This window comes from Colius striatus, chromosome 5 (assembly GCF_028858725.1).
Source record: "Colius striatus isolate bColStr4 chromosome 5, bColStr4.1.hap1, whole genome shotgun sequence".
Taxonomy (NCBI): Eukaryota; Metazoa; Chordata; class Aves; order Coliiformes; family Coliidae; genus Colius; species Colius striatus.
In genome coordinates, this window is record NC_084763.1 from 22,542,473 (window position 1) to 22,560,257 (window position 17,785).

Below are 17,785 nucleotides of genomic sequence, written 5' to 3' on the forward strand. Positions count from 1 at the left end.
TGAATGACTTGGCATGAGAAGTGAATCAACTTCAGTAATATCTAACTTTCAGAAAAACTGAACACACTCATGGATTTTAAAAAAAAAAATTACATCTATGTAGGTTATTTGAAATAACTTTGCAGGTCTGTTTAAATAAGAAAAATGTAATAACTAGTCTGTAAAATCCATTCCCCACTTCACTGATCTCTTTCTAATTTTCGTGATTTTCAGCATGCAGACAAGCAGCAAGGATTAAGGAAGGGATGAAAAAGTCTTCATGAAGCAGAAACGGAGATGTAGAAATTTAAGTGTCAGACTGAAGTCACAGAGACGTTTGCCACACTTACGCATTCAGTTCATGCAGCTTGGTAACTGTGAAGTGAGTACTTAAAAAAAAAAAAAAAGATAAAACCAGTCTCTACTTGAGTTTCCAGACTTGGAAGTTGGCATGACAACTGTAAGCAAGTAGTCAAGTCAGGCACTCAGTGAAAGAAGCCAAAAGAACCCAACAGAAATGTATAAAAAGCAGGAATACAGAGAAGTGCTAGGAAAAATAACGATAATATGTGGACATCACAGAGGTTCAGAGGTGTGGGGCTATCACAAATAGTGAGTAACTGTGTCCCTGCATAGCAGTAGGCAGAGTACCACACGGCTGAGGTGGTGACTAGCTGTTTCTTCAGTGAATAAAAAGATTGTGCTACTCTAGGCAAAACTCCAGCTCTGTTGTGTGCCAACAGAAATAGCTGATCAGGCTGCACAAGAGCAGTTTCATAGTGAACTGCAAGTAGCAATACATAAAGAGCTCATTAATCTTTCTTTACTGTTGGAGCAAATGTAATTTCCAGAAAATAGATATTTCTATCTAAATCAAAGGAAAAAATTAAGAAGGGTGTTAAAAATAAGAATATCTGATATTTTTATGAATAACTCTAAATCACATAAAGAAAGACAATAAAAAGGAAAAAAGAAAAAAGGAGAAAAGAAAAAAGATTAAGAGAAAAAAATAAAAAGAAAAGGAAAAAGAGATAAGTTTGTGAATGAGAGAAAAACTCATGGATATGGTAGGATAGGTTATTTTACATCTTCCTCTGAATTGTTTTTACTTTGTTACCTCAGTATTTTGACACAACAATTCTCTTCTGTCTCCAACTACTGGACAAGTTACCACAACTCCACCACACAGTGCAGGTAGCCTTGGATTGGTCCCAGAAACTGTTCTCTTATATACAGGCATCAGTCATGCATGAGGACAATTAAGGCCAGATTAGCCCAAAACAGAAGCCTTCAGTCCCATATTTGCCCATCCAAGTATAGTTTTTCAAATGTCATAATTTTAATAACCTATTTCCATTGAAATTATGACCTAAAGTTGTTTGTGCACAATAACAATTTTATCTCTTGCTTTTTTTCCCACAAATTTGTTCATTATTGTCATGTTTGTCAACTGACCAACGTCTGCAGATTTTTATTCCACTTTAAGAAATACATCTATTTTAAACACAAACATAGCAGTGGGCTTAATGTATATTTTGTTCCCTAACCTATCAAGGCCACCATCTTTTTTTTTTTTTTTCTCTCTCAGAGCATGTCTTGAAAAAAAGAAGCAAGCCTGGAGATTCTGTCTCTCTTTCAATAAGCCAGAGAGACTAGACTAACCCCACAGCCACTGGCACTTCTGACTTGAGATCCCTAAAACTGAAGGAAGACTGACCCAGCTGAACTCTAAGCTTCCTTCCAAGCATCCCATTCTGTGCTTATTCTGCTGATGGAAAAAAATGAATTTTCATTGAGATGAAAACGTCCATGGAGGAAAGTTTTGCTTATTTCCAGTAAATAAGTCTTAAGGAGGAAAGCCGAGGAGAGAACAACTCCCAAAAATCAAAGCTGTTCTTAACATAGATACCATTGGTAAAGAGGGGAAGAAGTTGTTTCATTACAATTTTGAAGTAAAGGAGCAAAAAAAAAAAGGGATTTTTAACCTCACAAAGATTTGACACTGCTTAATCTTTTTATTAGAAACTTTAACAATGTGCTTAAATAATTCTACCACTCTACACTGTACATATATATAATAAATGCTATCACCATAATTCATGCTGAATGTTAAACCCTTTGCGGCACTTATTATCATGGGTGAAGTTTTCAGTATTAGTGAATTACCTGCTTCAGCTATACTTTTGTTCTACAGCATGAACAAAATGGATGTTTTAATTGAAAAGTTGCAGCTTTCATTTCTGCATCATTTTAATTATATTTCAAATTTTGAACACAGTAATATTACCATTGGAAAAAGAAAAAAACCCTTATTTTGTTGAACACATTTCATTTTTAAATTAATTCAGCCTCATACATAAATCAAGCTCTACAGATTATACAATATTTTAAAACATTTAGGGGAGGGAATGACTAGAACTGTAGCATGCTGATGGACCAGCACTTTAACCAATGTAAGGAAAAGCCAGTAATGGTATAACAAAAAATGCCAGCTCAAGATCCAAAATACAGAACATATTCAGCTTAACATAAGAGTCACTGAGGCAAACAAATCAATACAAGTCAAATATTCTGTGCTTACTGTACTTTCCATGAAGAAAAGTAGGTGTATGTTATACCACAGACACAAGTATATTGTTCCATTAGAGATTTCAGCTAAATAGGTATTTTTTTAAATACGAGTCTCCCTACTTTCAGGCTGGATAGCTCTGGTTTGTGTTGACCAAGTATCCTGATGGCATTAGTGTTTACTTTCCTTTCTCACATGGACTGTACAATCCACAGTAGGTCAGCTATTAGTAGTCACTGCAATATAAAATTACTTATGAAAGAATAAAGCCAATCAAATAAGCCATTTGCAGTTATATGCAACAAATCAGAATGACTGAATTACTAAGTGACCTGAAAGTACTGAAAAAAAAAACAAAACAAGATTCTTTCCCTATGTCTCTAGTTCTCCCTTCTTCCCCTACTTCCTTCCTCTGTCCCTGAAACCAGCTTTCTGAACCTGCATCGATTAAGAATGAGATATCTGTAACATGATATGTTTGCACTAATCCTATAGATTGCTGTTAATTAGCAGTCCATTACAAATGTGTCTTCTATTAAGTTTTATTGCTTTCAGGATGTTAGTTTTGGTACAAATCTATTCTCCTAATTTTGTGCAAAACCACTACCCATCATATTAAACAAATGGAGGTGGGGAGGTGGAAATAAAATAAGAGTCTGTTAAAACAACGCTGACAGAAGAATGCAGATGTAGATACCTAAATATCCAGCATTACCGTGAAATACTTTCTTTTTTGACAATTTTAGAGTGACTAATTGAACAAGACTGGGCACAAGCCTTCTCAAGACTCCATGACATAGTATTCTGATCATACAATACAAAGGTACAGAAATAAAAACTATATTGTATATGACTTGGGAGAAATATGTAAGAGTTTCTAATCAAAGAAAACACTCAGTTCAGAAGATAACTCAGCATCCACTGTCCAAGTAACTTCAGAATTCCCAGAGTGACTTTCAAGCAGAACCATCAGTTACCATGGTAATACTTGGGAGCAGTTGAGGATTGTTCTTCACAGTCTGATATGAAAAGAAAAACAGTTAATATGTAGATATTTTATTTCTTATTGCATGAAGAAAAATATAGTACCACCATAGTTCACAGGAGTATTAGAGGACTTCAAATGACAAGAACTTAAGTTAAAAACACATAAAATCGCATCAAAACATACTATGATTCTAAAACCTAAATATTTATCTAGTAAGAAATTCCAGAATATTAATATTTAGATTATATATTAACATACATTCTGATATTAACTACTGTATAATTCTTTATGAATGAGCAGAGATCTTGGAGTAGTAGCACAGAAATTCAAAGGCTTGAGTAGATTGTGAACAGCAGGAGATGAGAGTGAAGTTGTACAGGAAACAAGAAATATAAGGGTTAAGGAGAAAAAGCATTCATTTAGTCCAAATACTTAAATACTGCCACAGAGAAGCAGATTCTATCTTTGTCTCTAGCACAGATCAACCCACAACCCCTACAACTTCGGAGTCCTTTATACCATGGCTGTGTAATTTGAAACATCTGGGAAGTTTGATTTTCAAAAGAAGTGACCTCTGAATCAAAGGTGCAAGTTTAGTCAGCAGAAGCTATACACTAAATAGTTAAATACTACATAAATTTTAATCACTATAAAAGAGGTGATGAGCCTCTCAAATTAGACACTTCAAAGCTGAGCTCTGTTCCTCAGTTAGCCATCCCAAAAATAATAAAAAAAAAAACTTCCCTGTCTCACCAGCACGTTTTTAATATAAGACTTCTTACTTACAGTGGTGAAAACAGCGGACTTGCACATTATGCCAGCCTATGTATCCTCTCCTACCAAAACTGCTGTAACGCCCATCATCCTTTCTGCCCTCCCTGCTTACATTCTCCCCTTCACCGTATACTTTTAGGGATTATAAATTACTTTTTTCCTCAGATGATTTAATTATCAAGTTAATTTTGAACTCTGACTCTAGCCTCCAATATCTGCAGTACCTCCTCTGTGTAGCATTGCCAGTATAACAAGTGTATTCTATTCCATCATCCAGATCTTTAATGACAGATAATAATGTACTGCAGACACAGGAGAAATCTTTGCAGAACCAAAGCTGGTAAGTTTGAGTAATGACCAACACAAATCATATGCAAGTTCTCCAGCTACTTTTAGCCCCACCATACACTATTATATACTAACTAGCCTACATGTTTTTAGATCGTCAGAATATCAGAGCAACTTCTTGTTTATGTTAGATGTTCTTATAACTCTTTCATCACCAGCTCTACGCATAAAGCTATGTGGCAAAGCCCCTCTTTTGTTCACATTGCCGACAGTATCATGTAGTCTTCACTGGAGCTAACTGGAACATATTCAGCTACAGTAATTTGTAACCCAATACTATGAATTATAATGGAATATCACCATTAAATCATCCATTTTAAACAAGTCTCAGCTACAGCATGAGCAACAGCTTTGATCCAGTATCACATTTCATCATGTGGTATTAAGTACAGTGTAATCAAAATGCAAATATTTATAAAAATAAAAGAATGCAAGGACTACAGAGCTTTTGCTTTTACTTCATTTCTCTAAGTCCTCTCATTTAAATTAGTAAATGTTTTGAAAAACTCTACAAACACTTTATCGAAGTTCTTACACAAATGAAGTGGCTGCACAGAGCAATTCTCAATACAAGATTAAAAACATCTACTTCTCTTCTTCAAAGGCTCACTGTCTGCAGTGTTAAGAGAAAGACAGAATGTTTATGTCTGCTCTCCCCCAAATACACATATATCCACAGGTCAATTTATAGAGAAATGCTCAGTGTTTGAGACTGAAGAACTATATAACAATGCCTTACTGTCCATTTTCACTAAAAACTATGACTCAGTACCACATATCACCATACATAGTGTAAAATGCGGTATTAAGAAGTAGTGTCAAAATTTTACAGATTTTTCCATAAAATCTAGAAGTGTCACTTGACATGTGACGCAAATCTGCAAGTTAGAACAGAGGGCTGAATGAAATGGCCTTAAGTGATTTCAAACGGAGCATAATTTTAAGCATATGAAACTCTCTTCAGGCACTAAATAGACTTTATCTGGATGTAGATTTCGATCACTCATCCAATAAAGAGTAATTAAACCAGAGATGAGGCACATTGGCACCTACAGGGGAATCAAGAGTCTATCTGTCTGTGGCAGCTTAAATAAGCTTGGATTGTTTACAAAACAGCCTGAAGGGATAAGACCAGGTCTGTAAATACCAGAACAGTAAATGCCAAAAGATAAGCAGAGTTTTTAGAATAAAGGATAATTTAGACCCCCAGGAACTAATGCAAACTAAATAGGAAGAAGTTGTCAGAAATTGGAAGGTTACCTACTGTAGCCAAAATGTCTTCTGAGATGCTTCCAGTAGTAACAAAATAAAAAATAAACAGGGAAAAACTTCTCAAAAGAATGTGAATGGATTCATACAACACACTTTAGCAGCAGATGACTAAATCTGATGACCTAGTCAGTCTTTCTAATCAAAACTTAGTCATGTGTTTGAAGGGTTTCTTAAAGGCCATCCAGGACTTGAGGCCAGGTCTTTGGGCTCAGACGTCAGATGTCTGGGCTTAGCCTATGAGCTCTACTAACATCAAAAGTGTGCTGAGTCATTCCAGTTCTGGGTCAAGTACGCATCTCCCAATTATTAAAGGCTCATATTTACTAATCATTAAATAGGAGATGGGCATACATGTTGATCAAGTGTTGATGACAACTTTTTGATGCAGATGACTGACAAGCTAAGTAGGTGCTCTGTCAGACCTGCTTCCATGAACAATCAAGAACTAGTTGGGGTTGTGAAAGTTGAGGAGAACTTTAGCTGCATAGACCATAACATTGTGGACTTGAAAATACTGAGTCAAATGAGCAGGATAAATTATTACAGTTACAATCCTGGCCTTCAAAACAGCAGACCTTGCCTGGTTCAGGGATCTGTTTGTCAGGACTCATGGGATGCCGTCATGAAGGTTAACAAGGCCCAGAAGTGCTGGCTGATTTTCAAAGACAACAAAGAAAGCACAAGAATGGTCCTTTCTGACACTCAGGAAGACATGTAAGTATGGCAGATGACAGAAAATGGACACAGAAACAGACTACTTGGAGAAAAGGAAACAATGCCTGAGCACACAGAGATGCAGACAGGAGAGCCTGAGCTCAGCTGAAAGCCAAAACTAGCTAAAAATGCGAAAAGCAAAAATGAGAAAGGCTTCAATTAACAGAAGCAAAAAGACTAAAGAAGAGGTGAGAACACTGCTTAATAGGGTAGGGGACCTAGTGATACAGAAAATAGAAAAGTATGAGGTCTTTGTGCCTCTGTTTTTATTGGTAAAGGTTTTTTTCTTACATGTTGCAGCTTCTTAGTAGCAGTCTGTGGGAGTGAAACATTACCCACAACAAATGATGATCCCACAGAAACCACCAAAGCTAACTGGATATATACAAGTCCGTGGCCTCAGATAGGCTGCATCTGAATTGGCTGACTTCGTTGCTCTCTACTATCTTCAAAAGATCATGGGAATTGTGGTAGGTCCTCAATGATTGGAAAAAGGTCACCTTTAAAAGACAGAAATGAGATCCTGAGCACTATAGGCCATTCAGCCTTATCTCAGATGGCTAAGAAGCAGCTTTGCTGTAAATGATGTAGGAGACCTCACAGACAACAAAATGAGGAAGATCAACTGCATACTGGACTGGATTAGCAAGGTATTTACCTATTAGTAATAGGAGTCCTGGTCTGAGTGGTATTGTGTCTTATTTTCTGCTACAGACTTTCCAAATTACTGGATGATAGGAACAGAAAAGAGCATCTATCACACTAAAACCATGGCAAGAGTGTATTACCCATTACAACATAGATTGCCATAAGTATACATATCCTTTTATGGAGAAAGAGAAGAGGAAAATGTTTGCAAGAACTCTTGCTTGATTTCTTACCCCATTATGGAAAAGTAGTCTAACAATACTGCAAAGATTCAGTATATAAAAAGATAATCATGCGAAAGAATTGCAGACACTGCAACAGCTAATTGGCCCTGCATAAGCTACATAAGCATTTGCTTTACATAAATTACACAACTCTTATTTTGACACAAGTAGGGCTCTCTCCTTTCTTACCGTCACAGATGCTGAACTACACAGAAAGTATGTACTTCTGTTAAAGTTTGTCAGGAAATAAGGAAATAAGCATTAGACAAAGCAAAACATATCAGCTAAATAATTGGTCAGAATTTTCCAAGTATGACTCAGGCAATCTGACTGACAAAAGGTAATTTGTAAGTGATCCATACCGGCAGAGATCACGGCACACAAGAACAGAGACATATAATTCTCCATTTACTGTTATGAAATACTAATATTATAGCAACATCAATTACTTGATTTGCTTGTAACTGTATGGATTGAGCGAGCTGATTGTCACGTGGACAATACATAAGGGTACATCATTACCTGTGGAGACAGCTACAACTTTTTCACACAGTCTACATATGAAAACCCAAAAAACAGATTTGAAAGTGCTTAGAAAGTAAACTAATACACCCAAAGGAACCAATTCCTATAATCAACACAAAGTCCTGGAACTGCTTGCCTAGAGGAAGTCAAAGAGGCACAACCTACACTATGTGAACCTCAGGTGGTTGGATTTTTTGACAGAGCATGCACACAATGGTAACACACGTCTAGACTAGCATCCTATGTCAAAAACCCACAAATACTTTAACTCAGACATTTAATTCTGAAGAGATTTTTTTAAAGACACGTGCAATCAGCAGAGCCTTGCATGCCACAGCCCTCTGTGGATGATGGGACCAGATATCTATTAAACATTCGATAGTTTTCATTCCATGGAGCAAAACAGGAATGTAACATTCACTGCTGGCCTGGGAGTTGTGCTTTATTTCTGAAGAACTGACATGAACACAAACCATTGTATCAGGAAAAATTTTTATTTAAAATGTTAATTTAAAATGTTAATTACTACAGTAAGTGCAACCAACATAAATTATACAGTATAGGTGAAGAGTTTGTACTATTTCAAAGGGGGAAAAAAGCACATTGACACTAGACTTGTCATATTTTCCTACACTATGGTATTCGCATTACTGACACTGACATACAGAACAGCACTCAAACTGATGACCACTTAAAAGATGCTTTAATCCATGAGTGGAAATTTCCTCTTTTGAGATAAAGCTTCAGTTTCACAGAACTAGTTATCATTCTTGGTAATTACACAAAGCTATGAGATATCAGGCCTTAAACTTACCAGTTCAGCACCAGTTCTCTTACTCTGCAATCAAGAAAGAGTAATTTGGTTTAATGGAAGCTTCTCATGGCAATACTGCCACAGTCCCAGTGTATATTAGGATAGGCTACGAGTGTGCTGTTTCTTTCACTCCATTTCACATTCTGCCTACAAATACACATTCACCACTTTCAATCAGCAGTCCACTGAACAGTGCCTAGATAATATCTCTTGAAAAAATAACAGCAAAAAGAAAACCATAGAGGTATTTGGTCTTGGGTATAACAAACATATGGATACTATTTGGACATTAAAAACCCCTTCTTTAAGGTTCTTTCTTTCATAATCATCATAGGAATAGATACATATCAGTGGAAAGACAGTATTTCTGCTTTTGCTTTTTGTTCTTGGCCTGGAAAAGTCCTCAAACTTCAAATTTTAATCATGAAGGTACATTTTAAGATAACCTGTAAAGCTTTTGAAAACAGACTACTTCTTAACCCACATCCCCCTACCATCCCAGTTTCTCAATAGTTGGATTTATGATTTTTCAGTTTAGGGTAAAAAAGGTTACTATTTCTCAGTCATGCATTAAAATTTTCATTGTGTGCTTGGGTAAAAAAGCAAGAACTCCTGCAGCTGGAAAGCCCCTATTCCAAAGCAGAAGAACAAATGTGGCATCTTTTATCTGAACAGATGTGTTCCTAATGTATTTTAAACAATAACTTCCTACTTGAATTCAAAAAATGATTAGAAAATAACAATTGCATTTGTTTATTTTGTTTCTGGTACAAAATATTTCCAGTGTGAGAATAAGTATGTGACAAATTATCTTCTTAAGAATTGCCAGTAAAAGAAGTTTTATTACATTTCTGTCACTTGTAAGTTCCCAAACCCAGCAAAAATCATAATGTTTGCCAAGTGTCAGAAAGTATAAATAAGACATATGACTTAAACTTTTAGTATTTGTACAGACACATAACTAGAAGATCTATGGTGCTGCAACAGAAGGACAGTTCATAAATTGCTCTTATAAGCTTAAGCATGTTTCAAAACAAAAGTTCAATGGGACAGAACATAAGCATACCATTGGGCAGAATGGCTCTCTAAAATATCAGTATTTAAGGCACATAACAGTGAAGCAAAACTGTTGGGGGGAAATGTCACTAGTCAATTAGGCTTTGCTCAGAATCAAAAAAACCTCTGAGAGTCAGGATGTCTTCCCTTGCACTGTAGTGGCTTTGAGAATGAGGAAAGAAACACACCGTCTTTGTAGGGTGAAAAAAAAAAATCCTTGTACCTTCTTCTGTGTATTCGACACGATGTAAAAGATACTGCAAAGAAAAAGCTGGCAAGTGAAAACATATTCAATAAGGAAGAGACTGAGCTACAAAGTCTGGATTCTTAACCCAAACTTGAATGAATGCCGGGTGGGCTGCTTTTAAAACCTAGGAAAAGAAGAAAAAAGCCTAGGAAAAAGTTCTGTGAAAATTACTCAGCAAGTATGTACTGCTTGAAATACAGCAGTTACAAGTAATGAAAACAGAAACTTTCTGCTTCGCTCAAGAAGTAGACAAACTTCTGTCTAACCTCAGAAAATAATGCTGCAACAATTTAGGACACGGATTTAAAGTAAGTTAATCTAAGAACATGATTGTTTGATGACAAGACAGTGCATGTGCAGAATTCAGCAAGTTGTGAAATCTGCCTTATTTGATTTCCACCATTTTTGCTTATTTAAAAAAAAAAATAACACACTATAATATCTATGATGCCTTCCCCCAGAAGTAGACTTTCAGCTTTAAGTACCTAGTCTTTCAGCTACTCTTCTAGCTTATCAAGACTGCCTACACAGCTGCCATTTCTCAACAAACAAAACCCCAAATAACCCAACCTGCCATAACTAAATTCCAGCATGTTACTGTTTGCTCTGGGTTTTCCCAATGAGCAAATTTTAAGAGCTTTCAATTGATTGTATAAGATATTTGCAGTGTTCACCCAGGTGACTTAAATCAATTTGCTGCAAATATGACTTCTCACACAAGCACGGTGCTATAGCTACCACTACAAAAAGATTATTCTTCATAAGGTCCAGCCTTAGGTAAATACAAGACCTAGGAATCCCAATGGTCACAGTGATGTTCCTTTGGTAGACTCAAGCTTTATCTTCAAGGCTTTTCCAGGCTGCCAGTGTGCTTTTGAGGCAAAAATGCTAATCATGTCCATATACACTAGTGTGCTTCATGCTCCTGGGAAGGCTTGGCGTGGGCTTTATATTCTCCAAAAAAAAACCAGGATCAAATCAAAGTAACACCTCTCCATAAAAGTGGACAATGGGGACTTAGCACAAACTACCATGCCATGCTACCTGCTCATGTTGACAGAGCCACTAAAAACAAAACTTCCACAAAAGCTAAATTCTGTCTTCTGGAGAGACAAAGGAACATGGCATGTACATTGTTTTAGTCCAGAAGTGCATGCAAAGTGTGTGCAGTTGGATACAACTTCACCTGATGACAGCTTCAAATGTATTTATTAAACCTGCAACATGATCACAGGATGGTAGGGGCTGGAAGGGACCTCTAGAGATCATCTAGTCCAACCCCCTGAATACTTTGGGCATTATCTTCTTTCTCTCATCATCCTTGACAGCCTTATAAACCCTTCATATGCAGGCATTTTCTTTAGTCCTTAGACACTTACTTACCTCATTGGTGACATCTTAAAAAAACAAAATATGCCAACTGGAAAGGCAAATCAGTGAATGGATGAGTACACAATCTATTTTGCTTTTAGTATGCTTTCCAACATCCTCCTTTCACTATGTATTTGTATGCTGTTGACAGAAATGCTTTTTTTTTTTAATAGGAATTATTTCTAAAGAGTATCTTCATCTCCCTGACGAGTCCCTCATAGAAGCCAAAGCTTCATTCAACTGCATCTTCACTGGCAGCTTTGTCAAGAATTTACTGGGCAGGATGGGTGTGGAAAATTCATTATTGATGCATTATGAGTGGCTTAGTTCTGTGTCTGCCCTTTGCTTAAAACAAAGCCCTCAATCCTTTGCTTTTAGCAGGTTACTAATTACAAGGGAGAAGAAAAAAAACAAAACCGGGGTTAGGGACGACGAGCAGTTTACTTCTGTTCCCTTCCCCCTCTCCGATGTGCAGCAGTATCTGCGGCCCATGCGGCTGGGAGGCAGCTGCAGCCGGTTCCAATTCCTGCTTTCCCACTTAGCGCCCCTGCTCGCTGCCGGGGCCGAGCAGAGCCAGGACCGGCCGCGGGCTTCCTTCCCCCCCCGCCCCCAGCCGCGCCGTCCTCCCTCTTCCCCGCTCCATCCGATCCTCCGGTCCCTTAGGGCACAGTGGGAAGTACGAATTTCCGCTGAGTTTTCTCGGCAACTTTCGGAGCTCGTCTTTCTCCTGCTCCCCGCTCCGCCCGCCGCCCCGCCGCCCCCCCGTCCGTCCCCGCTCCGCCCGCCCCCTCCGCCCCTGGGAGAGCCGGCGGAGCAGCGGCCAGCCGCGCAGCTCCGCTCTACAGCCTGCCGGCTGCCCGCCCCCCGCGGCAGCCCCGGCCTTGCCGAACCGCAGCCCGCGGGCGGCGAGAGGCGGCAGAGCCCGGGCAGCGGCCGTCGCAACCGTTGCAGCCCTCTCGGCCGCTCCCCGCCCCCGGCCGCCTTGGGCGAGCCCATGGTGCCGGACAGCGCGACCCGCAGCCGCCGCCGCGCCCGCCTGCCCGGCGCGGAGCTCAGCTCGGCGCGGAGCAGAGGAGGGGCCGATTAGCAGCCGCGGAGGAGGAGCGGGGGTATGCCGGAGAGACCCAAAGCCGGCTGGGGAAGCAGCCCACGGCTCGTCCCGGGATGGGAGCGCCGCGCCGGGTCCGCCTGATGGTGCTGCCGCGGGTGCTCTGGTGCTCCGTCCCACTCTTCTTCCTGCTGCTGCCCGCGGCGGAGCCTATCTGTCCTGAGCCATGCGACTGCCAGCAGCACCAGCACCTCCTCTGCACCAACCGAGGCCTGCGCTCGGTGCCCAAGGCTGTCGAGCCCCAGGATGTCCTCACCTACAGCCTCGGGGGCAACTTCATTGTCAACATCTCTGCCTTCGACTTCCACCGCCTGGCAAGGCTCCAGCGCCTGGACCTGCAGTACAACCAGATCCGCTCTCTGCATCCCAAGGCCTTTGAATGCCTGGGTCGGCTGGAGGAGCTCTACCTGGGCAACAACCTGCTGCCAGCGCTGGCCCCTGGCACCCTCAGCACCCTGGCCAAGCTGCGAATCCTCTATGTTAACGCCAATGAGATCGGCCGCCTTAGCGCTGCCTCCTTCTCTGGCCTCAGCAGCCTTGTCAAGTTGCGACTGGATGGCAACGAGCTGGGCTCGCTGGGCGATTCCACTTTCTCAGGGCTGACGAACTTACTCTACCTGCATCTGGAGTCCAACCGCATCCGCTGGCTGAGCCGCGGGGCATTCAATGGCCTGGCTAAGCTGCGCTTCCTAGACCTCTCAGGGAACCAGCAGAGCTCCCTTCGTCACCCAGACATCTTCGGTCCACTGCGCTCCCTGCACACCCTGCTGCTGGCCAGCAACAGCCTGCAGCACCTGACAGGAGGGCTCTTCCACCACCTGCCCAGCTTGGCGAAGCTCTCGCTCAGTGGCAACCGCCTGGCTCACCTGGCCCCGAATGCCTTCACTGGGCTGGGTTCGCTGAAGGAGCTGCGCCTGGAGGGAAACATGCTGAGCCACCTGCCCGCTGCCTTGCTGGAGCCACTGAGCAGCCTGGAGGTGCTGGATCTGAGCCGCAATGTGCTGACGACCCTGCACCCCACCACCTTCGGTCGCCTCGGCCACCTGCGCGAGCTGAGCCTGCGAGACAACTCGCTGGCCACCCTCCCCGGCGAGCTCTTTGCCTCCAGCCCGGCTCTCTACCGCCTGGAGCTGGAGGGCAACGCCTGGAGCTGCGACTGCCGCCTGCGCGGCCTCAAGCACTGGCTGGGGTCCTGGCACTCCCAGGGCCGCCTGCTCACCGTCTTCGTGCAGTGCCGCCTGCCGCCCGCCCTGGCCGGCAAGTATCTAGACTACCTGCAGGACGCCCAGCTGCCGCCGCCGTCAGACGGCGGCTCCTGCCTCGACGCCGCCTCTTTCTCCTCCGCGCCCCCGCCGCCGCTAGCCGAGGAGCAGCGCCGGGCGCCGCTCGCCGCCGAGGGGCTCGGCAGCAACAGCAGCGGCGGCGGCGCGGCGTTTCCCCACGGGCCTCCGGGGCCGCCGCCGCCGACGGCCTCCTCCGCCCGCCCGCTGGGGGCGCCCGAGGGCGCGGCGGAGGCGGCCAGCCCCACGCCGCTGCCGCCCGCCCGCCCGCCCGCCTCCGGCCCGGCGCCGCCCAGTGCGCCCTGGCCCCGGCGAGCGGGACAGCCCCGCGCGGCGCCGGCCGCCGGCGTCCCGCCGCTGGTGTCCGATCCGTGCGACTTCAACAAGCTGTTTCTCTGCAACCTGTCGGTGGAGGCGGTGGGCTCCAGCTCGGTGACGGTGCGTTGGGCCGTGCGGCCTCACCGCAGCCCCCGCCTGTTGGGCCCGGCGCGGTTCCGCCTTCTCTTCGACCGCTTCGGCGCCGCTGTCAAATTCCAACGCTTCGTGTACCTGCCGGAGCGCGGGGAGCCGGCCGCCACGCTGCGGGAGCTCCGCCCGGACACTCCCTACCTCGTCTGCGTCGAAGGCGTCCTCGGCGGCCGCGTGTGCCCGGTGGCGCCGCGGGACCACTGCGCGGGGCTGGTCACCCTGCCCGAGGACGGCGCGGTGGCGGCGGGCGGGCCCCGCGGCCCTGACCAGCAGCTCCTCACCCTGGTGCTGCTGGCTGTCAATGCCCTGCTGCTCTTCGCGGCGCTGGCCGCCTGGGCCTCCCGCCTGCTGCGCAAGAAGGTGTTGGGGCGGCGGCGCCGGAAGGCGGCTCCCGTCCACGTCCGGCAGCTCTACTCCACCCGGCGGCCCCTCCGCTCCATGGGCACTGGTGTCTCTGCCGACTTCTCTGGCTTCCAGTCCCACCGGCCACCCCGCGGTGCCGCCTGTGCCCTTAGCGAGGCCGACCTCATCGAGTTCCCCTGTGAGCGCTTTATGGAGAGTGGCGGCAGCACCCGCCATGCTGATGAGCACCTGCTGCAGCGGTTCGCTGACTGAGCCCACCGAACTGCAGCAGCTGGGCAGCACTGCCACGTGAGAGTGGGAGCTGTAGCCAGCACAGCGAGGAGAGGCGGCCTGTGGTCTGCGAGGGTTTGGGGTGAGCCTCACAGGGTCACGGCCTCCGAGGGGGAAGCTGTAGCGCAGTCACTGCCTTCCACGGGCCTGATTGCAGGCCGGGACTGATGCCATCTGTGAGATGCACTTAATCGGTCGTGTGTGCCAGGCGGTTACCACTTTCTCAGAAATCATTGCTAACCCAAGCAAAAGCCTTGACTGTAGTGGCAACAGTTCCATGCCATGAGGAGAACAAAACAATGGGAGCTACTGCAAACAGCAGCTGGTGCCTCCCTAATGTGGACACAGAGCAGTAAATTTGAGTGTGGTATTTTACAGGTGGTTTTCTTGGATCAGAGTTGGTAGCAACAATTGCAGTGAGCAGCCTGGGCCTGTCCGAGGGCACTTTGACAGGACTTGCTGAGGCACCAGCCCTTCCTAATTAAAAAATTTGGACTAGGGGTCATCTTTTGACATTACTGTTAAAACGTATACAAGCTATGAGTCATCTGGAGGGCTGAGAAATGTCTGCTTTGTGCTGGACAGTTTAAAGGCTGTGCCATCTTAAGCCAAATGTGAGGCGATTTAATGTGCATTAGTGTGTTTTCATAATTTTTTGTAAACAGGAAAGAATAATGCAGCTGGTTAGTTTTACAGGAACGTGTTACTCACACCACTAGGAAAAACTAACAGAGTTTTGTAATATGTTTACAAATGATCTATTTTTAAATTGTTTTTGAATAAATACGCTTGGTACTTGGACACATTAATGTGTGCTGCAGTTGTCTGGGTCGTGATGGTCGGCACATAACTGACCCTCATATAATCCATCTTAATTTCTAAATGGGTGGATGCAGAGGTGAACTGTTGATGGAGAAATAGTATTGGTGCCTTTCTTCAGAAAAAATAGAATATTTCAAGAATGTGAAACAATCTTTATCCTAACAGGCAATTCTCTCATAGCCTACTAAAGCTAGAAGTTTTGTGTACCTCACTGTGAAATAAAACATTTTTGTATATTAATCTAGATTTTGTGTTTTATATAGCTGCTTGAGTAATGCTAAAGTTGAACCCTTATGCAGTAGTATGTGTTGTTGGAGTTGTTTTTGTTTTGGTTTGCTTTTTTTTTTAATCTGCATTTTGCTTTTGGTTTTAGAGCAATGCTAATCATTTTATGATCAGTTGCTCTCCACATCCTCTGTCTCTTACTTTCCTAAATATTTACAGAATGTGATTCTGTTGATATGAAATACGGTGGTTTCGTTTACATTAATAATTCTTTCTGTGTGGTCTGGAAAGGAGCTAATTAAGAGTCCAAACTGGGATTACACTTTAAATGCAAATATTTTAGATGGAGTTTGGTAAATTGTTGAGACCATTGATACTATTTGTGCTCCTTTGAATTTGATGTACAACCTCAGATGAACTCCTGTGGAACTTAATGGCCTGAAGGAAGTGTTAGTGAACGATGGAGGCATTCCTTTCAATATCATGCATTCATTGCTGTCCTGAGGTGCTGGTGACTACAAATTGTTTATTACCATAATTGCAAGTAAGCTATTTGGATTTCTTTTTTTCAGATGAACAAGTGTTTACAAAAGATACCATGGTAACTGGTACTATCAATTGGAGTTCAGTAACTGAATGGAGAGAAAAGACTTTGTGTTCTGAGGGAATTTTGTTCAATCCTTAAATTCGAATAAGAGGAAAGGAAATAGAGATCTTTTCCTTAATCTTTTCCCTTTTAAGTGGAGAAAATGAAGTCTTAATTCTTGAGTCAGTAGCAACAAGCTCTTTGGGATTTCATTTGACAGGTGGTAGTTTTCCTGAATATCAGGGGCCAAATTCAGTTGTCAGTGTATAGATTAAAATTCATAACACTTATAGACACATGTTGAGTGGAATTAAAACAGAAGGAATTCAGGATCAGGTTTTAATTTTTGTTACGAATCTTAAATCTTTGTTCTTTTGGACACCTGGGTGCTTTTGGGCTTTTATGACTGCCTGTGGAACACACCACTGTTGTTAGAAATGCAGTGGGGATTATTGAGTAAAGCTGTGTATCACACTAACATTAGCTCCATCACTGGATATTCTTCCAATGGGAGATGCATAGATTGCTGTACACGGTTATAATCAATTGTGTCAATAAATCCATTTGCTGAAAGAAAATTTGTGTCTTAGATTACATCTCATAATGCACCACTCTTCAAACATAGCCTGTCTGCAACTTCTTCCTGTTACTGGAACGACTGTTTCTTAGGACTGCAGAGAGTGCCTAATTTTTCAGTCTCTCATGTTTTTTCACCATCCATTAAATTTTCTGTTTTGCTCATAATATGTTCGGATAGTGGAAACGCTAAGATAATTGAAATGCTCAGTTCTGAAACTGAAAGATCACTGTCCCAAGAGATACTGATAAGGTAGTGTTATATCAGTTTTCAAATTTATACAAGCATCTGGAAAATTTCTAGACTGAAATGGAAATGGATCTTTGTTCCAGCATAGGAGAAGTAGATGCGTAGATCTGTGCAACATCAGAATAAAAGATGATTAACAGAACGAAGTTGGTAACTTCTGAGAAGTTACAAGTTCTGTAGCTCAGGGAATACTTAAGCTTTTGATACAGATGTTACTTGCAGCTTTTGTTGCAGGAGGGAAGCTGTACTAGCAGGTGGTTGAAGAAGAAAATGTCAGTGATATTCAATGATTGATGTAAATATTAAAT

At 42.8% G+C, this 17,785-nt stretch overlaps 1 protein-coding gene across 1 annotated transcript; it reads left to right on the top strand.

Annotated features, from left to right (window-relative positions):
* The first annotated feature begins 12,404 nt into the window (after window positions 1-12,404).
* Window positions 12,405-17,060, top strand: TRIL (TLR4 interactor with leucine rich repeats). Its single transcript, XM_061996685.1, has one exon. The coding sequence runs from the start codon at window positions 12,694-12,696 to the stop codon at window positions 14,998-15,000; it is 2,307 nt and encodes a 768-aa protein (XP_061852669.1). The 5' UTR covers window positions 12,405-12,693; the 3' UTR covers window positions 15,001-17,060.
* The last annotated feature ends 725 nt before the right edge of the window (window positions 17,061-17,785 follow it).

Excerpts from the sequence above, each read along its gene's own strand:
- TRIL (XM_061996685.1), top strand. The coding sequence starts at position 12,694 with ATGGGAGCGCCGCGCCGGGTCCGCCTGATGGTGCTGCCGCGGGTGCTC.